The 19,616-nt window shown below is 52.8% G+C and overlaps 7 protein-coding genes across 7 annotated transcripts; 4 read left to right on the plus strand and 3 right to left on the minus strand.

Moving 5' to 3' along the window:
- Positions 1-947: 947 nt before the first annotated feature.
- On the minus strand, positions 948-2,712 carry K489DRAFT_378115 (uncharacterized protein). Its single transcript, XM_033604324.1, has 2 exons — positions 2,412-2,712; positions 948-2,356 (listed from the first exon to the last, which is right to left on the minus strand). The coding sequence occupies exons 1-2, from the start codon at positions 2,648-2,650 to the stop codon at positions 1,384-1,386; spliced, it is 1,212 nt and encodes a 403-aa protein (XP_033462614.1). The 5' UTR covers positions 2,651-2,712; the 3' UTR covers positions 948-1,383.
- Positions 2,713-2,947: 235 nt separating this feature from the next.
- On the plus strand, positions 2,948-4,147 carry K489DRAFT_302320 (uncharacterized protein; the record flags this gene model as incomplete). The annotated part of the gene is made up of 1 exon (XM_033600450.1): positions 2,948-4,147. A coding segment is annotated over one exon (1,200 nt), but the record flags the coding sequence as incomplete, so codon positions are not given.
- Positions 4,148-5,230: 1,083 nt separating this feature from the next.
- K489DRAFT_408216 (phosphoglycerate mutase) lies at positions 5,231-6,359 on the plus strand (the record flags this gene model as incomplete). Its single annotated transcript, XM_033607456.1, has 3 exons — positions 5,231-5,277; positions 5,334-5,502; positions 5,562-6,359. The coding sequence occupies 3 exons, from the start codon at positions 5,231-5,233 to the stop codon at positions 6,357-6,359; spliced, it is 1,014 nt and encodes a 337-aa protein (XP_033462616.1).
- Positions 6,360-7,387: 1,028 nt separating this feature from the next.
- K489DRAFT_162152 (uncharacterized protein) lies at positions 7,388-8,774 on the plus strand. The gene has a single exon (XM_033599305.1). It carries the CDS (start codon positions 7,617-7,619, stop codon positions 8,403-8,405), a length of 789 nt encoding a protein of 262 aa, XP_033462617.1. The 5' UTR covers positions 7,388-7,616; the 3' UTR covers positions 8,406-8,774.
- Positions 8,775-8,905: 131 nt separating this feature from the next.
- Positions 8,906-12,646, plus strand: K489DRAFT_408218 (uncharacterized protein; the record flags this gene model as incomplete). The annotated part of the gene is made up of 1 exon (XM_033607457.1): positions 8,906-12,646. One exon carries the CDS (start codon positions 8,906-8,908, stop codon positions 12,644-12,646), a length of 3,741 nt encoding a protein of 1,246 aa, XP_033462618.1.
- A 121-nt stretch (positions 12,647-12,767) lies between these two features.
- K489DRAFT_378118 (OTU domain-containing protein 6B) lies at positions 12,768-14,583 on the minus strand. Its single transcript, XM_033604325.1, has 2 exons — positions 13,936-14,583; positions 12,768-13,869 (listed from the first exon to the last, which is right to left on the minus strand). Exons 1-2 carry the CDS (start codon positions 14,122-14,124, stop codon positions 13,105-13,107), a joined length of 954 nt encoding a protein of 317 aa, XP_033462619.1. The 5' UTR covers positions 14,125-14,583; the 3' UTR covers positions 12,768-13,104.
- Positions 14,584-15,373: 790 nt separating this feature from the next.
- K489DRAFT_378119 (uncharacterized protein) lies at positions 15,374-18,628 on the minus strand. The gene is made up of 2 exons (XM_033604326.1): positions 18,017-18,628; positions 15,374-17,951 (listed from the first exon to the last, which is right to left on the minus strand). Exons 1-2 carry the CDS (start codon positions 18,428-18,430, stop codon positions 15,675-15,677), a joined length of 2,691 nt encoding a protein of 896 aa, XP_033462620.1. The 5' UTR covers positions 18,431-18,628; the 3' UTR covers positions 15,374-15,674.
- Between the last annotated feature and the right edge of the window lie 988 nt (positions 18,629-19,616).

A 19,616-nucleotide genomic window follows, 5' to 3' on the forward strand; every position in this document is an offset into this window, starting at 1 on the left:
GCATCATTTCAACGACGGCGCCCAACAATGCAGATTGATACCGAACTCCGTGCCGCCAGGCACAAGTAGACCCAGACATAGAAGGGCGTCGGCAAAAGCGCGGACTCTTTTGGTGGACCAGGCACACACCATCCGCAGGGACAAAGAGTCATGTATTGCTCAAGGATGCGCCGTCTGTTTGCCGACCTCGGGAGGACAAGTCGTCTGTCTCCGAATTGTTGCTTCGGCTACATCCTGAAACTTTTGCGCTCAATTGCCGAACGATATGCCATGTGCAACAAACGTTGCCATCTACTACCTCCATAAACGATGCTGCGTCGCTGCGGCCACGCGTCCGAGCATGTTGTTCCCATCGTATCCATCGGCCGAGGAACGGTGATGAGATCATGGCTCAGATACAATATCTGAATACTGCACAAGGGCAAGACATCAGATTCTCATCACGAGCTTTGTACCCTGGCGACGAGGGGCTGATGATCAGCAACAATGTCTCACCTGAGGTTCACTGACGTTTAGAGAAGGGCCGTAGCCTCAGCACGTCAATCGCTCGCACACAGAACTACCAGCGCTGCAAGCACACCAATTGTAACCCAAGCTCATCCGAGGCAAATTGCGTGTCCCAAGTGAACTGAAGAATGGCTAAGGCCTGGGAAGTATACGCAGCCTCAGAGTGCCTCACACCTCCTGTGAACCTGGAAAGCTTAGATACGTACTTGACAGGTCTCCAACGTCAAGGTACAGCACATGGATAGTCACGATTGTGCCGTTCACGACCAGCGCCGATCAACCTCAAGTGTGCGCACAAAAGAAGTGATCGCTGCCTGATACAACTCCCACATTTGTTGATGCCTGCCCGACTATTCCAGTCGAGACCCTGCGTACGGGCGTACACTGTAAGCATGCAGTATTGACTCAACCGACAGCGCTGGCTCGAACATTGCGATCAATTTGGCTTCATCAGATGCCCTCCTTTTCAATGAAGACGAGAGCTGAGCTGAATCGTACAAGATGGGTGATTATTGATCCTTGTGTCGAAATTTAGCATGAGCGCCTACACAAGCATACCGGGGGCAGCAGTAATCTGGCTTTTCAGTAGAGCCGCGGTCAAACTCACTATACTCGTTATATTACATTGCCCCTCATAACCCACGCTTTGCGTGACACTCGCCAAATCATCGTACAACACTCGTCCTATACATAGGTATGCTCCGAAACAGTCCTCGCCGAGGACCCCTTATGAACTCCGGTAACACCAATGGTAAACCCATAAAGCACAAACAGTGAGTCCACAATTAATTGATGGCCTCCGCGCGACCAGCCTGCAGGTTGGCAGACGCGAGTGACCTTGACCAACCGCAAAGAATAGAAACCCGAGTCTTGTCCTCAATCGATGGACTCCAGCTTGGCTTTCTTCGCCACAGCAATGTCCTCGCCGCTCCGTTTCCGTTTGCCTTTTGTTGATCCACCGCCAGTCGAAACTTTCGCTTTTGACCGATATGCCCCATCTTCATCTTTCCTCGCACGCTTCTTCGTTGTGCTCGGTGGTGCCTCCTCCAAGTATGAATGTTCGTCATCGTCACCATAGCCGTAGCCGGGGCTCGCAGCCGTATTTGGACTCGCATCGCCCCGCGCGCGATCCACAACTTTGTCTGCGAGTTGTTTGGCGAGATTACGCTTGCTATTACCAGTATGTCCTGAACTTCGTGCAGATTTCTTCTCGTGTCCTGTAACGCTCTCATTGTCGTCAAGGTCAACCACGATGTCGCCAGTGTTCTTGGCATGGGTTTTGAGCCAGTTGTGCTGGCTTTGTGGATTCTGGATTTCATTGAGCCGGTCTACTTCGCGTCCCCTTAGGTCGATCCAATGTCTGTCCTCGAAGCCCACGGCTGCCTCGTCTCTCTTACGAACGCGATCAATTGATGTTCGATCGCCCAGCTTAGCGTCCAGGCGCAGTAGATGTATTTCCTCGTGCTCGGAGGTGAAGTATCCGGCAGGTTCGGCGCTGCGAATGTCCTCTGGAAGCTGATCCGGCGACGTTATGATCGGATGGGAAATGTTCTGCTCGAGGCTTTCCAGCGTCAGGGTACCTGGAGTAGAAAGCAGTGACTCTACTCGTCCTCGCACGATGTAAAGATCGACGTGAGGCATCCTCCCTTGCGTCACTGCAGTTTTATAATTCGTGACCACCTCGTTGGCTATCTGCGGTGTGATGTTCGTAGGAACGTCCGTTTCAGGAATGTGTTTCTGAATTATAGCCGTTGTTGTGCGCTCCTCCCCAGGTCGATCGATGTTGAAGCGAAGATTGGTGGGTAATCCCGGTTGTTGGTTGAGTGAAAGGCACATGTCTAGTATGGCGCTGCGATCGGGTCAGGTCAGTGTATGCACCTCGCTTGCGGTTTCGAATATCTTACTCCACCTCCTCCTGCAATCGCCGCGCTATGCCTTCTAATTTCTGTTCTTCCATGTAGTATCTCTTGTTCTCATCAAGCACGCCATCGAATTTGTGCCGCATCTTGCGATACTTTTTGCGCCATGACTTGTACCGTGGCCGTCCTACGGCTGCGAGGGTCTTTCCTCCGACTTCTGGGTGCTCGGATGGTGGCGCGATATCCTCCTCACCACCAGACACATCCATATTGTTGGTGGCCATCGTATTCGCGAGCAATGGGGCGTTGCGCGATGTGAATCTCCGACAGCGCGAGCTTATGAGTGACGATGACTTGCGTGGGAGACAGATTGGCGTCAAGCTCGCGCGTGGCTGCTCGTGACTTGCCTGTTCGGGACGCCTGCACTTCTATGGCCCGGGCCAAAATTTCATGTGAAGCCGGCAAGCTTCACTAGCGGACCCTGCTGCACAAAATTTAATGTCAAATGTCGCGATCACCTTCAACCATACCGCACCACCATATTTCTACAGATCTCCCTAATGGCCAGTCCCAATTATGAGCCCACCAAGCGAAAGCGCGAAGGGCAGTTAGAGAACGAAGCAGACGAACTGGAAATCGATCTCAATCTACCGGAACCTCCTTCCAAAAAGGCCAAACGAAAAGAGAAAAAGCAAGCCAAGCAAGGCTCTGGTACCACGGACTTGAAGGGCGATGCTTCAGAGGACCCCGAGACCTCTACTGCTCCAATCAAAACCGAGACAACTTCTGAGCCTCCGGCGAAAAGATCTGAATTTGGTATTTGGATCGGCAATCTACCTTTCAATGCGAACAAAGAAGCGCTTCGAAACTTTTTGAAAGATAAAGGTGGTATTGATGAAAATGATATTACTAGATTGAATATGCCTGCCGGTCCGAAAGTATACAACAAGGGATTTGCATACGTCGACTTCACTTCCGATGCTGTGTTGCAGATCGCGCTCGCTCTGAGCGAAAAACTACTGAACGGGCGGGCAGTGTTGATCAAGAACGCAAATTCTTACGAGGGGCGTCCAGCAAAACCTGTCGCGCCACCGGGCGAAGAGATTCCGAGCAAGATCAACGGCAAAGAGCCCTCGAAGCGAGTGTTCGTAGGGAATTTAGGCTTCGATACTACGAAAGAAGATCTATCGGAACTCTTCAGCCGGGCTGGAGAGGTCGAGGATGTCTTCCTTGCGACATTCCAGGATACCGGAAAATGTAAGGGATTCGCATGGGTCAGGTTCGCAGATATCAAGGCAGCAGAAAGCGCAGTGAAGGGCTATGTTCTGGAGGACGAGGAGAGCGAAACGGATGAAGATGGCGACAGTGCCGAAGAGGATGATCAGGTCGAGGAGGGTGATGAAAAGGCTACGGCTAAGAAGTCGAAGCGGAAGAAGACACAACGCAGGTACATCAATCGAATGCAAGGTCGCCAATTGCGTTGTGAGTTTGCTGAGGATGCGCAAACAAGGTACAAGAAGCGATTTGGAAAGAGCGCAGAGAGAGACGGAGGGGAGCCTCGAAAGGCAACCAGGGAAGCTGGCGAGTCATATCCCGACGCTGCCTCAGATGCGCCAAAGAAAAGGCAAGATCGCAACCTGACTAAGGATGAGCGGCAAGAGATTCGTCGGAAGCGACACATCGATGCCAGAACGATTGCTCCGGGTAAGGCGCTCGCTGGCGCGCAGCGAGCTACCGGTGCGATCGTGGCTGGTGCTGGCAAGAAAACCACATTTGAGTAAAAGTTTCGGGGCCATTTTGGTTTCGATTCAGGCCGCAATTGGTGGTGTGATACCACAATGCAGCAATTTCGACTTTACGACCCGCATGATGAGCACGATCACAGCTCTTCCATCCGCAAAGAAGAAGGTAAGAATATAAGATTCATACGAACCTTTGTGGCCACGTTCGGCTGTGGAGCGATTCTGTATCAGAATAATGATTGTTCATGGGAAGTCTACGCGAGGCAATGGTGAGCCATTGGGTGGTCGCATCCCAGGCTAAAATCTTGTCGACCAGCCGATTTGAATTCGACTCGCACACAAGATATAAATTCTGGATAGCATTGACTCGCTTCTGAAAGTCCTCGTTACGATGGATGAAAAATCCGGACGTTGATGTTCTACAGCAATACAGCCTGGAAGCTTGGGTCTACTGCGTGTAGCTACGATGGATAAGAAGGTCCAATAGTCTCATGGTCGTCTTATAGACGCGTAATGATGCCATCCACGACATCGCGTCTTTACTGTCCGCATCACAAATTATTTTCAAGCCCATTTGGGGACCGTAATCGCCGAACAATGTGGCTCTTCGTGACGCGATTAAATGTAGAGCGGTGTTCTGATCCAACACTCAAACTCATCATTGCTTATTTCAAGATTATGTTAGTGGAAAGATGCTTCACCATCGTCCTGGGCAGATCACCGTTGCCTCGAATCACTTGCCTGCACTCCAGTCGTAGATAAAACCCTAGCATAATCCTGCCAGAGCTGCCGCCGACATTGGTCAACGGTTGGTTGGTTCTTCTGTATACAAGCCAACCTTGGATACCAGAGTGATTCGGACGGCTTTCCATCTTTTGCCATCATCATCGTCATCTCATTATTCATGAGATCGATCAATTTTACTAGAAGATCATGTGGTCAGGTGTCGCCTTGCAAGTGTAATGCAATATGATCTTTGATGAATCCGTCTGATCTGCGTTCCGAGGTATTTGAACGAACTTTACTCGCCTGGGCGAATTTGGGAGGGGGGGCTTTCTGTTCCTTTGCCCATACCAGCAGTTACGGCCTTCGCGCCATGAGCCACAATTTTCAAGTAACAGTATGCCTGCCTTCAGAATCATCGAGGTCCGCAAAGCGACGATAATTTTGTGAGTCTCCATCATCCATCCATCTCCAAGATGGCGTTGTTCTGATACGATAGCAGCGTGATTGTTGCTTTTGCTCTCATCGCAGCCTGGACGTCTCTCGGTGGTGCGGTTCGATCCAAGTTACCCAAGATGAGTAGCTTGAAGCATTTCTCGTATGATTTCGAAGTCGTTCCTGGTGTATTTCTGCAGGATGATCCCTCTACTGAGTGGTCGGGTTTCAATCCTGTGAGTGAAAGGAGTTGCACCAGCGACATTCCGTGAAAATTTGCTGACCCGCCGTCGAGGCTCAACACAACTTTGGCTTGATAGATCGTACATATGATTCCGATGACGATGGGATGTCGAATCTGAGTGCCTGGCAACGCTTTGATAAATTTGTCCAGTCTCTCGTCGCTGCTGCCTCAGACGGCGTCTCGTACAAGGTCTTGTACATGGGCCGCCACGGCCAAGGCTTCCACAACGTTGCCGAATCATCTTATGGCACCAAAGCCTGGAACGACTACTGGTCGAAGTTAGAAGGCAATGGGACAGTGATATGGGCAGATGCTCATCTCACCGAGGTCGGCGAGGAACAGGTGCTTCAAGCGCATGAGTTCATCGCGTCGCAGCTTTCGGACAAGATGATGCCAGCGCCGGAAGCCTATTATGTCAGTCCTTTGTATCGATGCCTGCAGACAGCAAACCTCACATATGCCGGCTTGCAACTTCCGGTCGACAGACCGTTCAAGCCTATCATCAAAGAGCTCCTGCGCGAGGACCTTGGGGAGCACACTTGTGACCGCAGGAGCAGCCGAACAGTCATCCACCGTGCTTTTCCGGAATGGCGATTCGAATCTGGATTCAGTGAGCACGATTTGCTCTGGCGTGCTGACTATCGCGAGACGGATGAGGAACACGACGTTCGGACACGAGCATTTATGAACGAGCTTTTCAGCAACGATCGAAGCACGTACATATCCCTGACAAGTCATTCCGGAGCAATTGCAAGCAAGCTCCGAGTGCTTGGCCATCGTGTATTCACGCTACCCACTGGCGGAATGATCCCTGTTCTGGTGAAGGCGACCCGCAGAGAGGCATCATAGCGGCCGATGGTTATGAATTATCTCGCCTCCGGCAAAGAGCTGAGCGCGCGAGCGTGTAGTGATCCAGGGTTGCTCACTGCATTAAATTGTGACGATGCGGTGGCTGTTTTTGTGGTGCTCGTCCGCTCGGTATATTTCTCAGTGCTGCGACCATTTCAGCAACATGCGCACCGACACCGTCGACAGGGGCGTGCTGTTCCAGCCATGGTTCACGATTCCACCAAAGGACATTCGAGGACTTGAGGCGACATTGATGGTGGCAGACATACAAATGCTACTCCATTGCGCGAGCAGTCGCTAGCACGCACTATCACTACCCGATTCCGTTGCTCACATCTCGCTGATTGATACTGCACAGTAACCTCGATTTAGCTGAACATTCGTATGTGCACATACCGTGCGGTCACCCATGTCCCGCAGCCAACGAGTTGGTCCAGACTTACAAGACCATGATCGTGACTGCCGTCGAAGGGAATCGAATCTCTGGGCAACTACTCGTGGGTCGTCATTGGTTCCCCCATTTGAGGAAATACCCTCGAGTGAGTCGTCCTGGTTGAGCGGAGTATGACTTCATCACCACACACACCTTTCTCACTGCGAAGACACGCAGCGCCCTGCACATACCTAGTCTTTACTCATGTCCAATACACATCCCCTAGCGCGCTCAGTCCGAACACGCTCAGACTCGTCGCTCGTCCATAGCACCATTATTGGTGTCTATGTAAGATTCAGGGGGGCGACATATGGTGAAAAAGCTACCAAGCCATCACAGATCCGATCCTCCCTCAATGGCGACTAAGCCATATCTCCATGGCTGGCAAAGGACGAGTCCTACCGAACGGCAAAAGTTGCTGACTTGGTGCACAAATCATATGCCCGGCACATGTAAAATAATGTGAATATTTTTGACAGAACGCAGAGATTTCCGGCTTGAATATTCCTGCTTGAATACTCAATCAAAACATCGCGAGGTCCTTTTGCACTCTTCATTTGATCGCAGCTCACAGATTGAACGACTTCACATATTGAAGAAGCTCACATTTCGAAGAAGCTCACACCACGAGAAAGCTCACACATTCAGGAGTTTACATCCGGAAAGCTCACACATCGAGTACGCTCGCATTTCGAGAAACTCACATACGGAATAATCCCACGCGTTGAAGAAGCTCACAAACCGAACAAGTCCACAAGTCAAAAGAGCTCACGCATCGACAAGTCCACGCGTAAACCAAGCTCACACGCCAAGCAACCTCACCAATGGACAAGCTCTCACAACAATGCCCACAAGAGCCCGAGATGGTGTGGCCGCCTTTAAATGTCACCATGTTGAAAAATGGGTTTTGGATGCTGCCAGAGCTGCCAGAGCTGCCAGTGTTGCCAGTGTTGCCAGTGATTAACTTACATGACCTCTTCCCTGAACTTCCGGCCGATGTTTTTTCACAGGCTACAACGCCTGCTGAGCCCGTTATGGCGAACGGATTTGGGCCGCAACCAATGCCGACTCAAACATTCGCGGGCCGCGTCACTAAGCGAAGTACCTCGACTCGACCGATCTCCGCCGACAAACCTCACAATAAGCTGCATGCGAGGGTCATCGACCACCATCACAACGTACCCCAGCGTTGCCGCGCGAAGACCATCAACCGCGACCCGAAGAAAAATACCACTCCGGTTGAGCCACGTCAACCAGTACTGCAGTACCCTCCCCCAAACATGACCATGGTCAATCGTGGCCCGGGGTTGCCGTTGTACCCTCGAATCGAGCCACCACAGCAGCACGTTGCGCAGTACCCTCCTCCGAATGTGACCATGATCAACATGGGCCCGGGGAAGATGAGATTTGTTACAAATCAAGCTCCGGGATTGTCCGCTGCTGCTCAAGCGGATCTGGACCGACGAAGCAAGCAGCATTCGGTTTTGATGGCAGCTGTCAATGGACCTCTGTTGCCTGCGATGTCGCTGGAACCAGCTGGAGTTGGGCAATTCTCGTCGGCCGGATTTGTGGCCGTTCCCGAGATGTACCCAGATCACACCTCGTGGATGTGAGACATATGTACTGTATGATGGACTTGATGTACAAAAATTTGAATGTCACGCTGAATGCTTTTCAATGGCGGGTGTTAAAGTTTCGCGGCAATGTGGATACCCTGTAGTCCTCCGCCTCAGGTGACGTGCTATCACTGTCGTCAGCCGGAGTACACATGGTCACCGGTGTAGGTGTACAAATGAAAAGTGTTGTAATCAGGAAGCTACCGACCATACTAGGTACATATTTACTGTACGTAGTCAGGCACTGTGTACCTAGGGTTGGTGCAGAAGGATAACGCAGAAGGTGACCGCCCAGGGTCCCGCAGAAGCGGATGCGGCCACGGGTGCTCCCGCAATGAATTGTCGATTACCTCCGCTGCATCTTCAACTTCATCCTGGCCAGAGCCGATCCTTCCAGAAACCAACTTGTCTCGGAGATTACAGCGCATTAACTTTGAACTTCAGCCCCAGCATATGAAGCATGTGGTATCGTGAGAGCCGCATAGGCTACAGAGACCATGACGACTACCGCGAGCCCTCTGGTGCATGCCTTCCATACACCTGGCAGACCTCAGATGATGCCAGACTTTGACACGCCCATACACCACAATCCTGCAGCGCATATCGAACCGAGTAACGTGCGCGGTAGCGCAGTCGAGGATCCTTTCGGTCCAGACTTCACTATCGCCGACAATGAATACGACCAATCCCAGTCACTCCATACCGCTGACAGCGACAATGTCGCATCGCGTCGAGCGTTCACGCCACCACTGGAAGCTCCGGCGTACGCCATGCTCACCTTTCCGGACTGTGTCTTGTACATCCGATGCACAGAATTCGATCTAGGTCGAGATGAGCCATTTTATCGAACATATAAAGCGAAGCTCAAGCGCGAGCGACGTGCAGAAAGAAGGCTCGGGAAAGGAAGAGGATCTGAATCATTGGACGGTCGTCCAGAACCCGGAGCTCCCAGCACGTACAGTGAACACGGAGGTGCTGTTGGCTACGATGACCCCGACGCGCCCGAAGATGTGGTACCGGTCGCAAAAAGACGTAGGCTTCAAGTGCTTTCGCACGCATCCTCGGCCAAGTCAATCGCTCCGGCGAGTTTGAACTTGGCCGACCTGCAGGAAAATGAAGCATCCTCAACTACCGAAGACTTTGTTGAGTTCGTGCCAATCCATCCGCCGTTGGAATCAGACATCACCAAAATCTCTCGAAAGCATCTACATTTTGTGCTGAAGGATGATGTCTGGATCATGTACGTGACTGGAAATGGAGCTTATGTCGACGAAGAATATTACGAAAAAGACTCAGAGAAGGAGAGGCCGATCACGATCAAATCCGGCGCAGAAATAAGAGTCTGTACTCTGCTTATGCAATTCCATCCAGCCAATGTGGAGGAGGATCCCACAACCAGCAGTCCTGTGCTGAGCTCAGAGCCGCTTTCAGAAGCCGAGAGTGAGGCGAGCAGCTTGGGTGACGACGACGATGACGAAGAAATGGAAGATGCAGGAGACGAAGACTCGACGAATTTCGCCCGTGACGGGCAATCATCCAAAGCTAAAATCAAGCTTAAGATACGCCGACGCTCTGACGATGATGTCGAAGACCAAGAGACGAACAAGAAACGCAAGGCACCGGAGGATGGCTTTAGTGAAGAGCGTGACGAGCAGGGCGGACCGCCCATCCCCCCAGACATGGCAGATGACTCGCTGCTGGCCAATGAATCGCAGCTTCCTGCGCCGCGCAAAGGGCCCGGTCGGCCACCAAAGAATGGGTCCTTCTCGAAACGAGATTCAACTGCAATGAAGAGGAAAGAAAAGGAATATTTGGCCAAAGGTCTTCCAGTACCAGATGTCGCGGAGCTTTTGGAAATCGTTCGTCGTGAGCAAAAAGAGAATGACGCGAAGAAAAAGGCACGCACCAACGACATGGCACCAATGGACGTCAGACCGAGTATCGAGCCCATCAATGGTGGTGAACAGGGCAACGCTTTCGTAGACTCCAAGCCAAGTCTCGAGGCGCCAGCCGGTAACTCGAACAGCGTGCCACTAGCCACTATTCCTCCAAGCCTGCCAAAGGAGCGTTCACAATCGCCCGTGAAGCCTAAAGAAGAATGCGATGAGAATGAACTCAAGAAGCCAATGGACACTTACCCTGTGCTTATCGATATTGTTCTGACCACAGAGCCTAATCGCACTGCGGACTTACAGCGCATCTATCACCTTATGGAGAAGCGCTGGCCATATTATCGTCATTGCACTGAGGGCAAAGGCTGGCAGAGCAGTGTCCGTCACAACCTGCGTGATAACAAACACTTCAAGAATGCTGGCAAAAGTGGCAAGGGATGGTTCTGGACCATCAACGATGAAGTACCTCTTGATTCGAAGAAGAACAAGAGAGCGCCATCACCAAGCCACCTTGTACAACCTCAAATGCAGAACAGGGCTGGGCCAAATGGCATGCAGTCGATGCCGCACCCCGGCGGCCAGTGGAATAGAGGCGATAGCCAGATGGGTGGCGGTTATAACAACTACGCGGCCCCTGGTATGATGCCTGCGCGAGCATATGGCCCCCACGATGGAATGGCTGCTGCCGGTTCAGGGGCGCACAACGGACAACAAGCAAATGGCTTACAGCCGCCACCGAATGGAAACGGTCAATTCCCACAACAGCCTCATGGCAATCAAGGGGGTCATGGAGCCTCAGGACAGCCAGGCCCGCCACCACCACGTCCACCACCGCCGGAGCGGGAAGCAACACCGCCTCCCTACAATCCTCTGGGTTCGCTCATTAATGAGATTGTCACATACCGAGTGACTTGGTTCCGAAGTGAAGCCAACAAGGGAAAGTCTAATGACGAACTGAGCGAAATATTCCGCCATGCTACCGAGCATTTCTCGAACGATTTGCATAATTTACAGAACTATATGTTGTCGAAGGAAGTAGTGGGCACAGAGCTAGCTCTGAACCTCAAACGCATCTTCGATGAGCGCGGATCTTTCGGGCCGTCATACTACATTCGTCAAGCCTTGGGAACAGAGCTTCGTCATGTAGAGGGTAACATGCCCGAGATGCCGCTGGGTCCGCCCCGCGACGGCTTGGTCTACCCACCTATGACCCCGGAGGAAATCCGAGAGTACACCGCGAAAGGTGTCGGCCAGGCAGAGTATCAAAATGCTTTGCGGCTAGCAGAAGAAGCTACACGACTGCGAGCGGCAGAACTTGCTCGCTTCCGTGCAGAGCGTGCAGCCCGTGCGGCACGGGCCCAGCAATTTACTCAACCTCCGCAAGGACAACACGTCAACCGTCCTCCCCACAATGCTCCTGCTGGCAATGTTGCACACCAGCACAATGGCAATCGTCAAGTTGGGGTCAACAGTGGCTCTCTGCCACAAAATGGACTCCCACACAATGGGTTTTCACAGAATGTTCGACCCCAAAATGCGCCTCCTCCGAATGGCCCTCCTCAGAACGCTGCTCAGAACGCTCCCCACAATGGTCATGTTCAGAATAGCTTACCTCAAAGTAGTTCTGTTCAGAATGCTGGACCTCAGAATGTTCCTGCTCAGAACAGCCCTCCTCAGAGCGGTCCTGCTCAGAATGCTCCACTTCAGCATGTCCCTGTTCAGAATGCCCTACCTCAGAATGCCCTACCTCAGAATGCCCTACCTCAGAATGGTCCTCCTCAAATTGGCTCCACTCAAAATGGCTTGCCTCCAGGTGGACTTCCTCAAACTAGCATTCAGCCACATCAATACCCTTCGCCACAACCGAGGCAGGTCCCGAATGTCGGTGCCAGCAACTCTGGTCCGCCAACTTCCCACCAAGCGTCACCAATACAGCCTGGCCTCGTGTCATCGACACCCAGCACTGGCCTTGCGACTACCGCAGCGCCGTTGAGCTCAGCATTACCACCTCAGCGCATAGAGAGCAATGGCCAGACCTCCATATCTGGCCAGCCAGTGCGCAGTGGCCCGATCGTGCCCAGCGGCAACACATTTCCGACTGCGAACGCAACCCAAGCCATGGCGCAGGCAGCATCGGATGCTCCTGCTGTGGGCGCGCAAAAACCGCCCGAGCAATCGCAAACGATCAATGTAGAGGGCATTCCATCTTCCGAAACGGACGCAGCTATACCTCAACCACAGCCAGATACCTCCGCAATCAACACTAGCAATGCTGTTGATGGTAGCTATCCCTTCGCAACAACGTCGTCGCAGTCTCTTCCCGCAAACACACCTTCTCTCCCATAGATCCAGCAGGAAAGCGAAGATGACGTTCGGCCATTCTACCGATTATCGCCAGAGAATACAGTTGGTAACGATTACAAACATCCATAGCTCATCGAGCACTCACTCAACGCCTGTTATGGAAAAGCACGAATATGAATTTTACGAGAACACGAATTGGAATGCCATCGTATCTGTCGCTCGAGCGCTGCCCGGCCGGGCCAGTCGTCTCAACGACAAGATACACATACAACAGCACAAGACCTGGCCAGAGACCTATCTGACAGGCACCTCAAAAGTCCTTCATCATCGTCGAGCTCTTCCAGGCTTGTGCCTGTCCTCTCTATTCTACATAGCTTTATTCAATTGTTATGGTTCAGACCATGCCGTTTTCACCTCGCAGTCGTATCAACCCATCATTAAAAATTTGCGTCAGGATATAGAACACCGACAGGACTGACTTCTGCTGGGTGTCCTTTCTTTCAAGAAGCTGCCTTCCGTCGTAGACTGTTATAATGTTCACCCAATCCGAACCCGTGCTTGTAATAACCTAGCCACATGGTTTTCTCGGTCTTGCTGGCGTCCTGTCCAGCGCCACTCAGGCCTCCTTCGATTTTCTCGACTCTCCCAAAGTCTTGCAGAACATTGATATCGACACCATAAGTCTTCGCCAACGCCATCAATTCCAATTGCCCGCCCCATTCGCCCGTGTCGCGAATTTTATGCAAATATTCCGGAAGCGGCTCCTCTAGGAATGGCAGGAAGTCATCCTGATGCTGTTCAATATATCGTGCTGCAGTAGCTCGTACGATCTTATACGCGGGGGAATTCGATCCGGCGTCCGAAGCGACCATATCTGCTCCCTGTAGAGGCATCTCCAACTGCTCCAGCTGATCGGCGAACGCAGAGTAGAGACAGTGGCCGTCGGCGCGGATCACTTTCTCCTGTAGCCCGCGTTCTGTCATGGCCGAGAGCATCCGCGAGCGCTCGAGTTCCTTCATGTCTGGGAGATTCTGGGCTTCTTCTTTGGCTTGCCGGACGAGCTCTTCTTGCTCTGCAGCGCGCCGAGCTAGTCGAGCTTTTTGCCGGTTACCTCTTTTGGGGCCATTGGGGGGATCTTCAGCGGGAGGAGTAGCAGTGGCTGCGGCAGGCGCACTGGTCCCATCTACAGACGATGCAAGAGGCTTATCTGAAGACTCTTCATGTGTCTTCCGATCAACTTCATCACTTGAGTCATCGCCGTCTATCTGCAGTGCGAGGCCATTCAGCTCCTTGCTGGGAACACTTCCATCGTCGGCCCCATTGCTACCTACAGTCTCGCCATCGCCCTTGCCCAAGGCAGCGATTTCTTCCGCCTGCCGACTTCGTAGCTCAGCTTCAAGGTGGTCACACTCATCATTGACGCCTTTGCGTGTCTTTTTGCTAGCTTGTTTCTTTTTCTGAGTGATTCGACTCTGTAAATCCCGCGCCTCCTTGCGGTGGCGCGCTAGGAGGTCCTCCATCGTGCTGATGAATGGCCCGAGGATCTGGATGAGATGCAGTCGGAGGCAAGCGGTGCAGCATGCAGATCTGTAGCGCCCTCAGAAACGGGTGGGATTGGCACGGCGCTGTTGAGGTCGGGCGTTGAGCCGCGATGCTGACACGCAGGGCTTTTGCAAAAATCTATCCTGCAAACGAGTTTTCGAGGCTAGTGATGCATCCTATTTTAATTCTCCTCGTGTTGTTGACTACAGTGTTATCGAACTCGGGTGCGGATCCTATGATCTAGGCTTGCTAATGGATCTTCTGAGCGCTGCCCAACAGTTTTGAATGGCCACCGTATCTTTCTTATCTCTTGTGCGACCTGCAATGTGAATCACAGGCGTGAGGGTATTTCTTAAGATGATTTCCAGAGACCTCGTGATGTTACCAGCCTGCTGAGGTTTGTGGCGAAATCAATGATTACTTACCTAGGTATATCTGCCACGTTGTCGTGAGGGAGTTAATTCGGTCCGCAGCACGGAGGTCGATGAAGCACATGGTGGCTGGCGATCAACCATTCCCGAGGGTGCGCAGGAAGGATTAAGCTTGACAGGAACCCACGTGCCTGGAAGCAATGCGACCAAGGCGCGACAACAACAGGGACTACTGCAATCAGCCTTCAACCACGCATGCGAAAGCACCTTTCCGCTGGGTCTTTACGAGTCGTGCGATGGTCCAGGTTGAGATGCATGCAAAGCGAACCACGGATACGAGACACGCAGGGTCGGTGGGGGCTCTTCCCATCATCCCTACACCCACGTTGCGCCCGCATCACGACATTCAGTCCGGCGATAGAAGAATAGATATTGGAGGCTGGCGCATCTCGGTCGCATTTGACTTTACGACCGGGGCCTGATCGGCGCGATTCCTTCTCGAACGGAGCTATTGACGTGAAAATGGCGCCCCGTGATGACTGTACCGCACCACACAAACTAATATAGAGGGGCCCGATACAGATTGTTGAGATGCGGTGAGGCGGCGATACAGGGAGCCGACGCACGCGACGACTTCAAACCGTCGGCCGCCCACAGTTTGTGCTCATTTTGCCTTTTGCGATTGCGCACTATGTCCAGCGCCCTCACGGCAGCTGTCAGCGCGTGGGGGGCAAACGACGCGTACACGTGGTTGCGGGTGCATATTGACCATCTCATGAATCTTTAGAGCCGACGGTGGAGTTCAAAGTCCGTGAGAAGCGGGGACGAGTCTGGTAAACAAACACGACATTTGATAGTGAAGAACAATTGATTTAATTCCTGAAGAAGTAGATGAAAATCCAGAGAGAATCTATTGGAGCCAACACCATGACGGAATGTCGTGTGAATATAGAGAAATCGGTCATAAAAAGTCTATTTGCAGATCACCAACACATAATTCGTGCTCGGTGCGTCCAGTATACTGAAGAGACCGATCCAATGATCGCAGCGTATCGTAAATTTGTCACAGAAAGAAAAAAGAAATTGAAGAGAAGATGAGAGCACCGTCGTCATCGCCCAAAAAACGCCGCAAGCAATCTAGTCGCAAATGAAGCAGTTTACCAGGTGAAGCGCATGAGACCCGGGTTCAGCACGACCGGCAACATGAAGTGGCCGAACAGCAGAGCCGCGAGAGGGTAGATGGCCGTGAGCTCGGTGATGCGCCACAACGGAGGTGCGAAAAGCGCCAGCGCGACGATCAATCCGATGCCCAATAGGACAAAGAGGAAGGTGAATTTGAAGTTCTTGAGGAGACGAGGCACTTCTTCGAAGAAGGTTGTGTCCTCGGCTTCCTTGCTGGTGGCACCCCAGGTCATGTCGATGCTGAAGAGATGCGACAAGATAGCCTGGGAAACGTGGAGAGAGACACCACCCAAGAAGATGTAGAGCATTGGGATCCATGACAAGTTCTCCAAGAAACTGGCGATGAGGCCCTTTTCGCCGCAACGGTAGCGGAGCACAGCGAGGGCGACGTTACCGGCGGCAGAAAAGACGATGATGATGGAGAAGTAGATTCGGAAGCTGTCCACGTAGTAGTGGTCGAGCGAACCATTGAACCAGCCGACGAGGAAGTAGTTTGCGAGGGTGAGCATCCAAGCGGAGGCGAGCGCGAAGTAAGTACCGATGTAGGCCATGATGGTGAACTTGGAAGGTAGAGGCATGCTCGAGCAGATGAAGCGGATGAAGAGCTTGGTGAAAGGACCGCGAGTGGGCCAGTAGCGGAAGGGCTGGAAGATCAGCTCGGAACATCCGTAGGCGTATTTCTCCCATCGGGCCAATTCGTCGTAGACAGTAAGGGAGACACCTTCCTTGAAACCATCGCCAGTGTAGGCACCAAGACGCACGATATAGCCAGCGGTCTGAAGACGAAGAGCCATGTCGAAGTCTTCGGACACGGTGTTCTCGGACCAGAACTTTTCGCGGTTGTCAAGAGGGTCGTCGTAGCCGATAGCCTGCAGAGCGCTCCAGCGAAGCACAGCGTTGTGACCGACGAAAGGCGCGACGTCACCACTGGCGACACCAAACCGAATGGCAGTGTAGATGAGGTTGGTGAAGAAAGTGATACCCTTCTCGAAGTAGGAGTCGGTGACGTTCATGACACCAGAGGAGTATTGGATGATGGCGACCTGGGGAGATTGCTCCATTTCGGAAACAGCATCAAGGAAGCAGTCGACGGGCACACGAGTATCGGAGTCGATGATGAGAATGTAGTCACCCATGCGAATGTTGCCGTCGGCCCAGGTGCGACCCTGGTCCTCTTCGACAACCTCAGCTAGAGCGTCCTTATATGCGATAGCCTCGTCCTCTTGAGTCCAGCCCTCGTGGCGTTCGATGACCGCAAGCTTGTCTTCAACACGGTTGCTGGCCCACATGGCGTAGTTCATGTTAGAGGCCTTCTTGAATTTACCGCGACGAAGGAAGACTTCCTCGCCCTCAGCAGGCTTCGGGTTGTGCTTCGGGCGGGCGACCCAACCGATGTTGTGCTCGTCGTAGAAGTCCTGGCGCGCGCGGGCATCCTCGTCGGAGATCAGTTGCATACCATCGTCATTGACGAAGATGTTGGCGGTTCCGCCCTGCATTTCGTAGGTGGAGATGGCAGCCTTGATAGATCGGACAGTGGGCTCGATGACACCAACGAGACCCTCCTTGTAGACGGGCATCTGAATAGTGACGTGGGGAAGCTGGCCATTCTCAGGTCGGATACGCTTCGGCCTCTTGCCAGAGAAGAACTTGGTGTTCTCGTTCAGGAAGGCGATAGGACCAATGATCTGAACAATGTCACCGATAACAGTTTGGAAGAAGAACAAACCGATCCAGAGCTGGAGAGGCAGGACGAGGAGGAAGGCAAGACGGATGTAGCTGCCGTCGATGTAGGTCTCGATGGCAACCTCTCGCCAACCCAGGCCAATGGTGAAGATAGCCAGTGCGAGAACAAGAGCAGAGACAATGGGTTGCCACAAGACGATGCGTCGAGGCTTCTCAAGACTGCCACGCTCGACTGTCTCTCCGTCCTCGCCAACTGCATTGATCTCCTCAATCTCGATTTCAGGCTCTTTCTTCTCGTCGAAGTCCTCTGGCTCGCTCTGCCAGATCATCTCCATGAGGGACTGCTCGATCTTGTTGGCGCGGTCGAGAAGGTGGCGAGGCTCGTCGTCCCAGACGACCAGGAGGCCGCGGTCGGCAATGAATGCGGCGAATTGATGCTTCTGGCAACGAGGCAAGTAGGACATATCGGGAAGAACCTGCAGCCGAAGACCGTTGCGGAGCGGGACGTACGGCTTGTCGTTGTTGTGGAGGAACAGCTTGATGACGCGAGTGTTGACAGTCATGGCGACCTGGAACGGATTGTCAGCTTTTCTGGAAACGTAAGATTCCGTCGCTACACCATTGAGATGCTTACCCTGACGTTGAGAGTCTCGACAGCCTTGAAGAATCCATATGGCTCTTCTACGATGTCGCCGGGGCAGCAAGTGTAGGCACCACGCGACTTCTTGAGAACGACACCCTCGTCAAGACCGCCGGCGGTCCAGAGCCTTTCCATCTGCTGTTGGTACAGCCAGTTGACCATGACATCGCACTTGATCTCGTTGATGTCATCTGCGTGGGAGTTGCGGAACTCTCCGCTGGGGTAAATTGAACCTGGGCGCGACCATGTCGGTGTTGCTGCGCCGGAGGTCATGCCTGGAGTGTTGAAGCCGGGTGTAGGAGCAGCTGAGCGCATGACGGCGTTGCTCTTTTCGACGACCTCGGGTTTGGCATTCTTTGGCTCCTTGGCCTCTTTGGCCTTGGGCTTCACATATGATAGAAGACCCATTGTTCAATGGATTTCGCCGAACACGGCGGATAATGTTCGATATACGGCAGTCAGTTGAGGCTGTTCATGTGAAGGGACGTGTATTCTTGTTTCCCGGAGAGCGTTGTGAAGATCTGCCGCTGGTGAAAAGCTAGCAGTTCTTATATAAGAGAAAGTGAGAGAGATAGAGCCGACGGTATACCAAGAAACGAAAGACAGGAGAGGAGGCGGTCGAGGACAGAGACCAGGATGACGAGCACTTGGTGAAGGCGAGTGGAAAGTTGAAGCGGGCTGTATACATATATTTCTCTTATTCCATTGTGTTTTGTCGCATCGCATGAGACCGAACACGAGACAGCGTGAAAGAAGGGCTACATGCGCGGAGGTACCGAAAGCACCACACCACATCCGTATACACACACTGCTAATCCCACCATCCTCTCTCAACGCCTGTTGCGCCCACACCGTGCGCGCCGGAGTTGTACCTGGATTGCAGAGCCCGTGCGGGTGGTGCAAGTCTTTTTCGTATCGAACGACCGGCACCGATCAACGGGAGGGGGGTTGCACGTCTCTCTCGATAAGGGAACAGACGGTTGAGAGTTTCCACTCGCCGTTTCTGCCTCCTGCACGTATCTGCACCTCCTCCTTACAATGGGTGAGATGGCGGCGGATGTGAATCCACTCACGATGGTGTGAAGGGCTGAATTGGGGGGGAAATGGACAGCACCTGCATGATAAGCAATCATCCCCCTGTACTTCTGCAAGGATGGGATGCAAGCGCTGGCACATCCGTGCAAATCCTTCTCATCCGATCATTCCAGACGAGATCCCATCACAAATAGACCGCCCAGCGCACAGTTTTCGACCGGAATGGGCACTTCCCTCACACCTCTGCAGAGAAAATAGAGCGGGCCCATGCAAGATCCGACACGCTATCGGCTGCCGCTCCTTGCCCAGAACGGTCCACATCGGCAAAGAAGCCTTCCCACACCTTACCTTATATGGAAGGAGGCCTCTGACTGTATTGAGACATCAATATTCTAGCCTCGTTCGCTCCGTAGACGAGATTTCGTGTCCGGCTCTGTTTGGCAGGGCTATTCCTGTCTCGTCGTCCCACCGATTCGTCGGAGATTCGCCGCTTCAACGCAGGAACAGGAAATTATCGACAGCATGCTGCTCGCAGTGCTGCACACCCACAGGCAATGCT

Source organism: Dissoconium aciculare, assembly GCF_010015565.1.
Source record: "Dissoconium aciculare CBS 342.82 unplaced genomic scaffold K489scaffold_3, whole genome shotgun sequence".
Taxonomy (NCBI): Eukaryota; Fungi; Ascomycota; class Dothideomycetes; order Mycosphaerellales; family Dissoconiaceae; genus Dissoconium; species Dissoconium aciculare.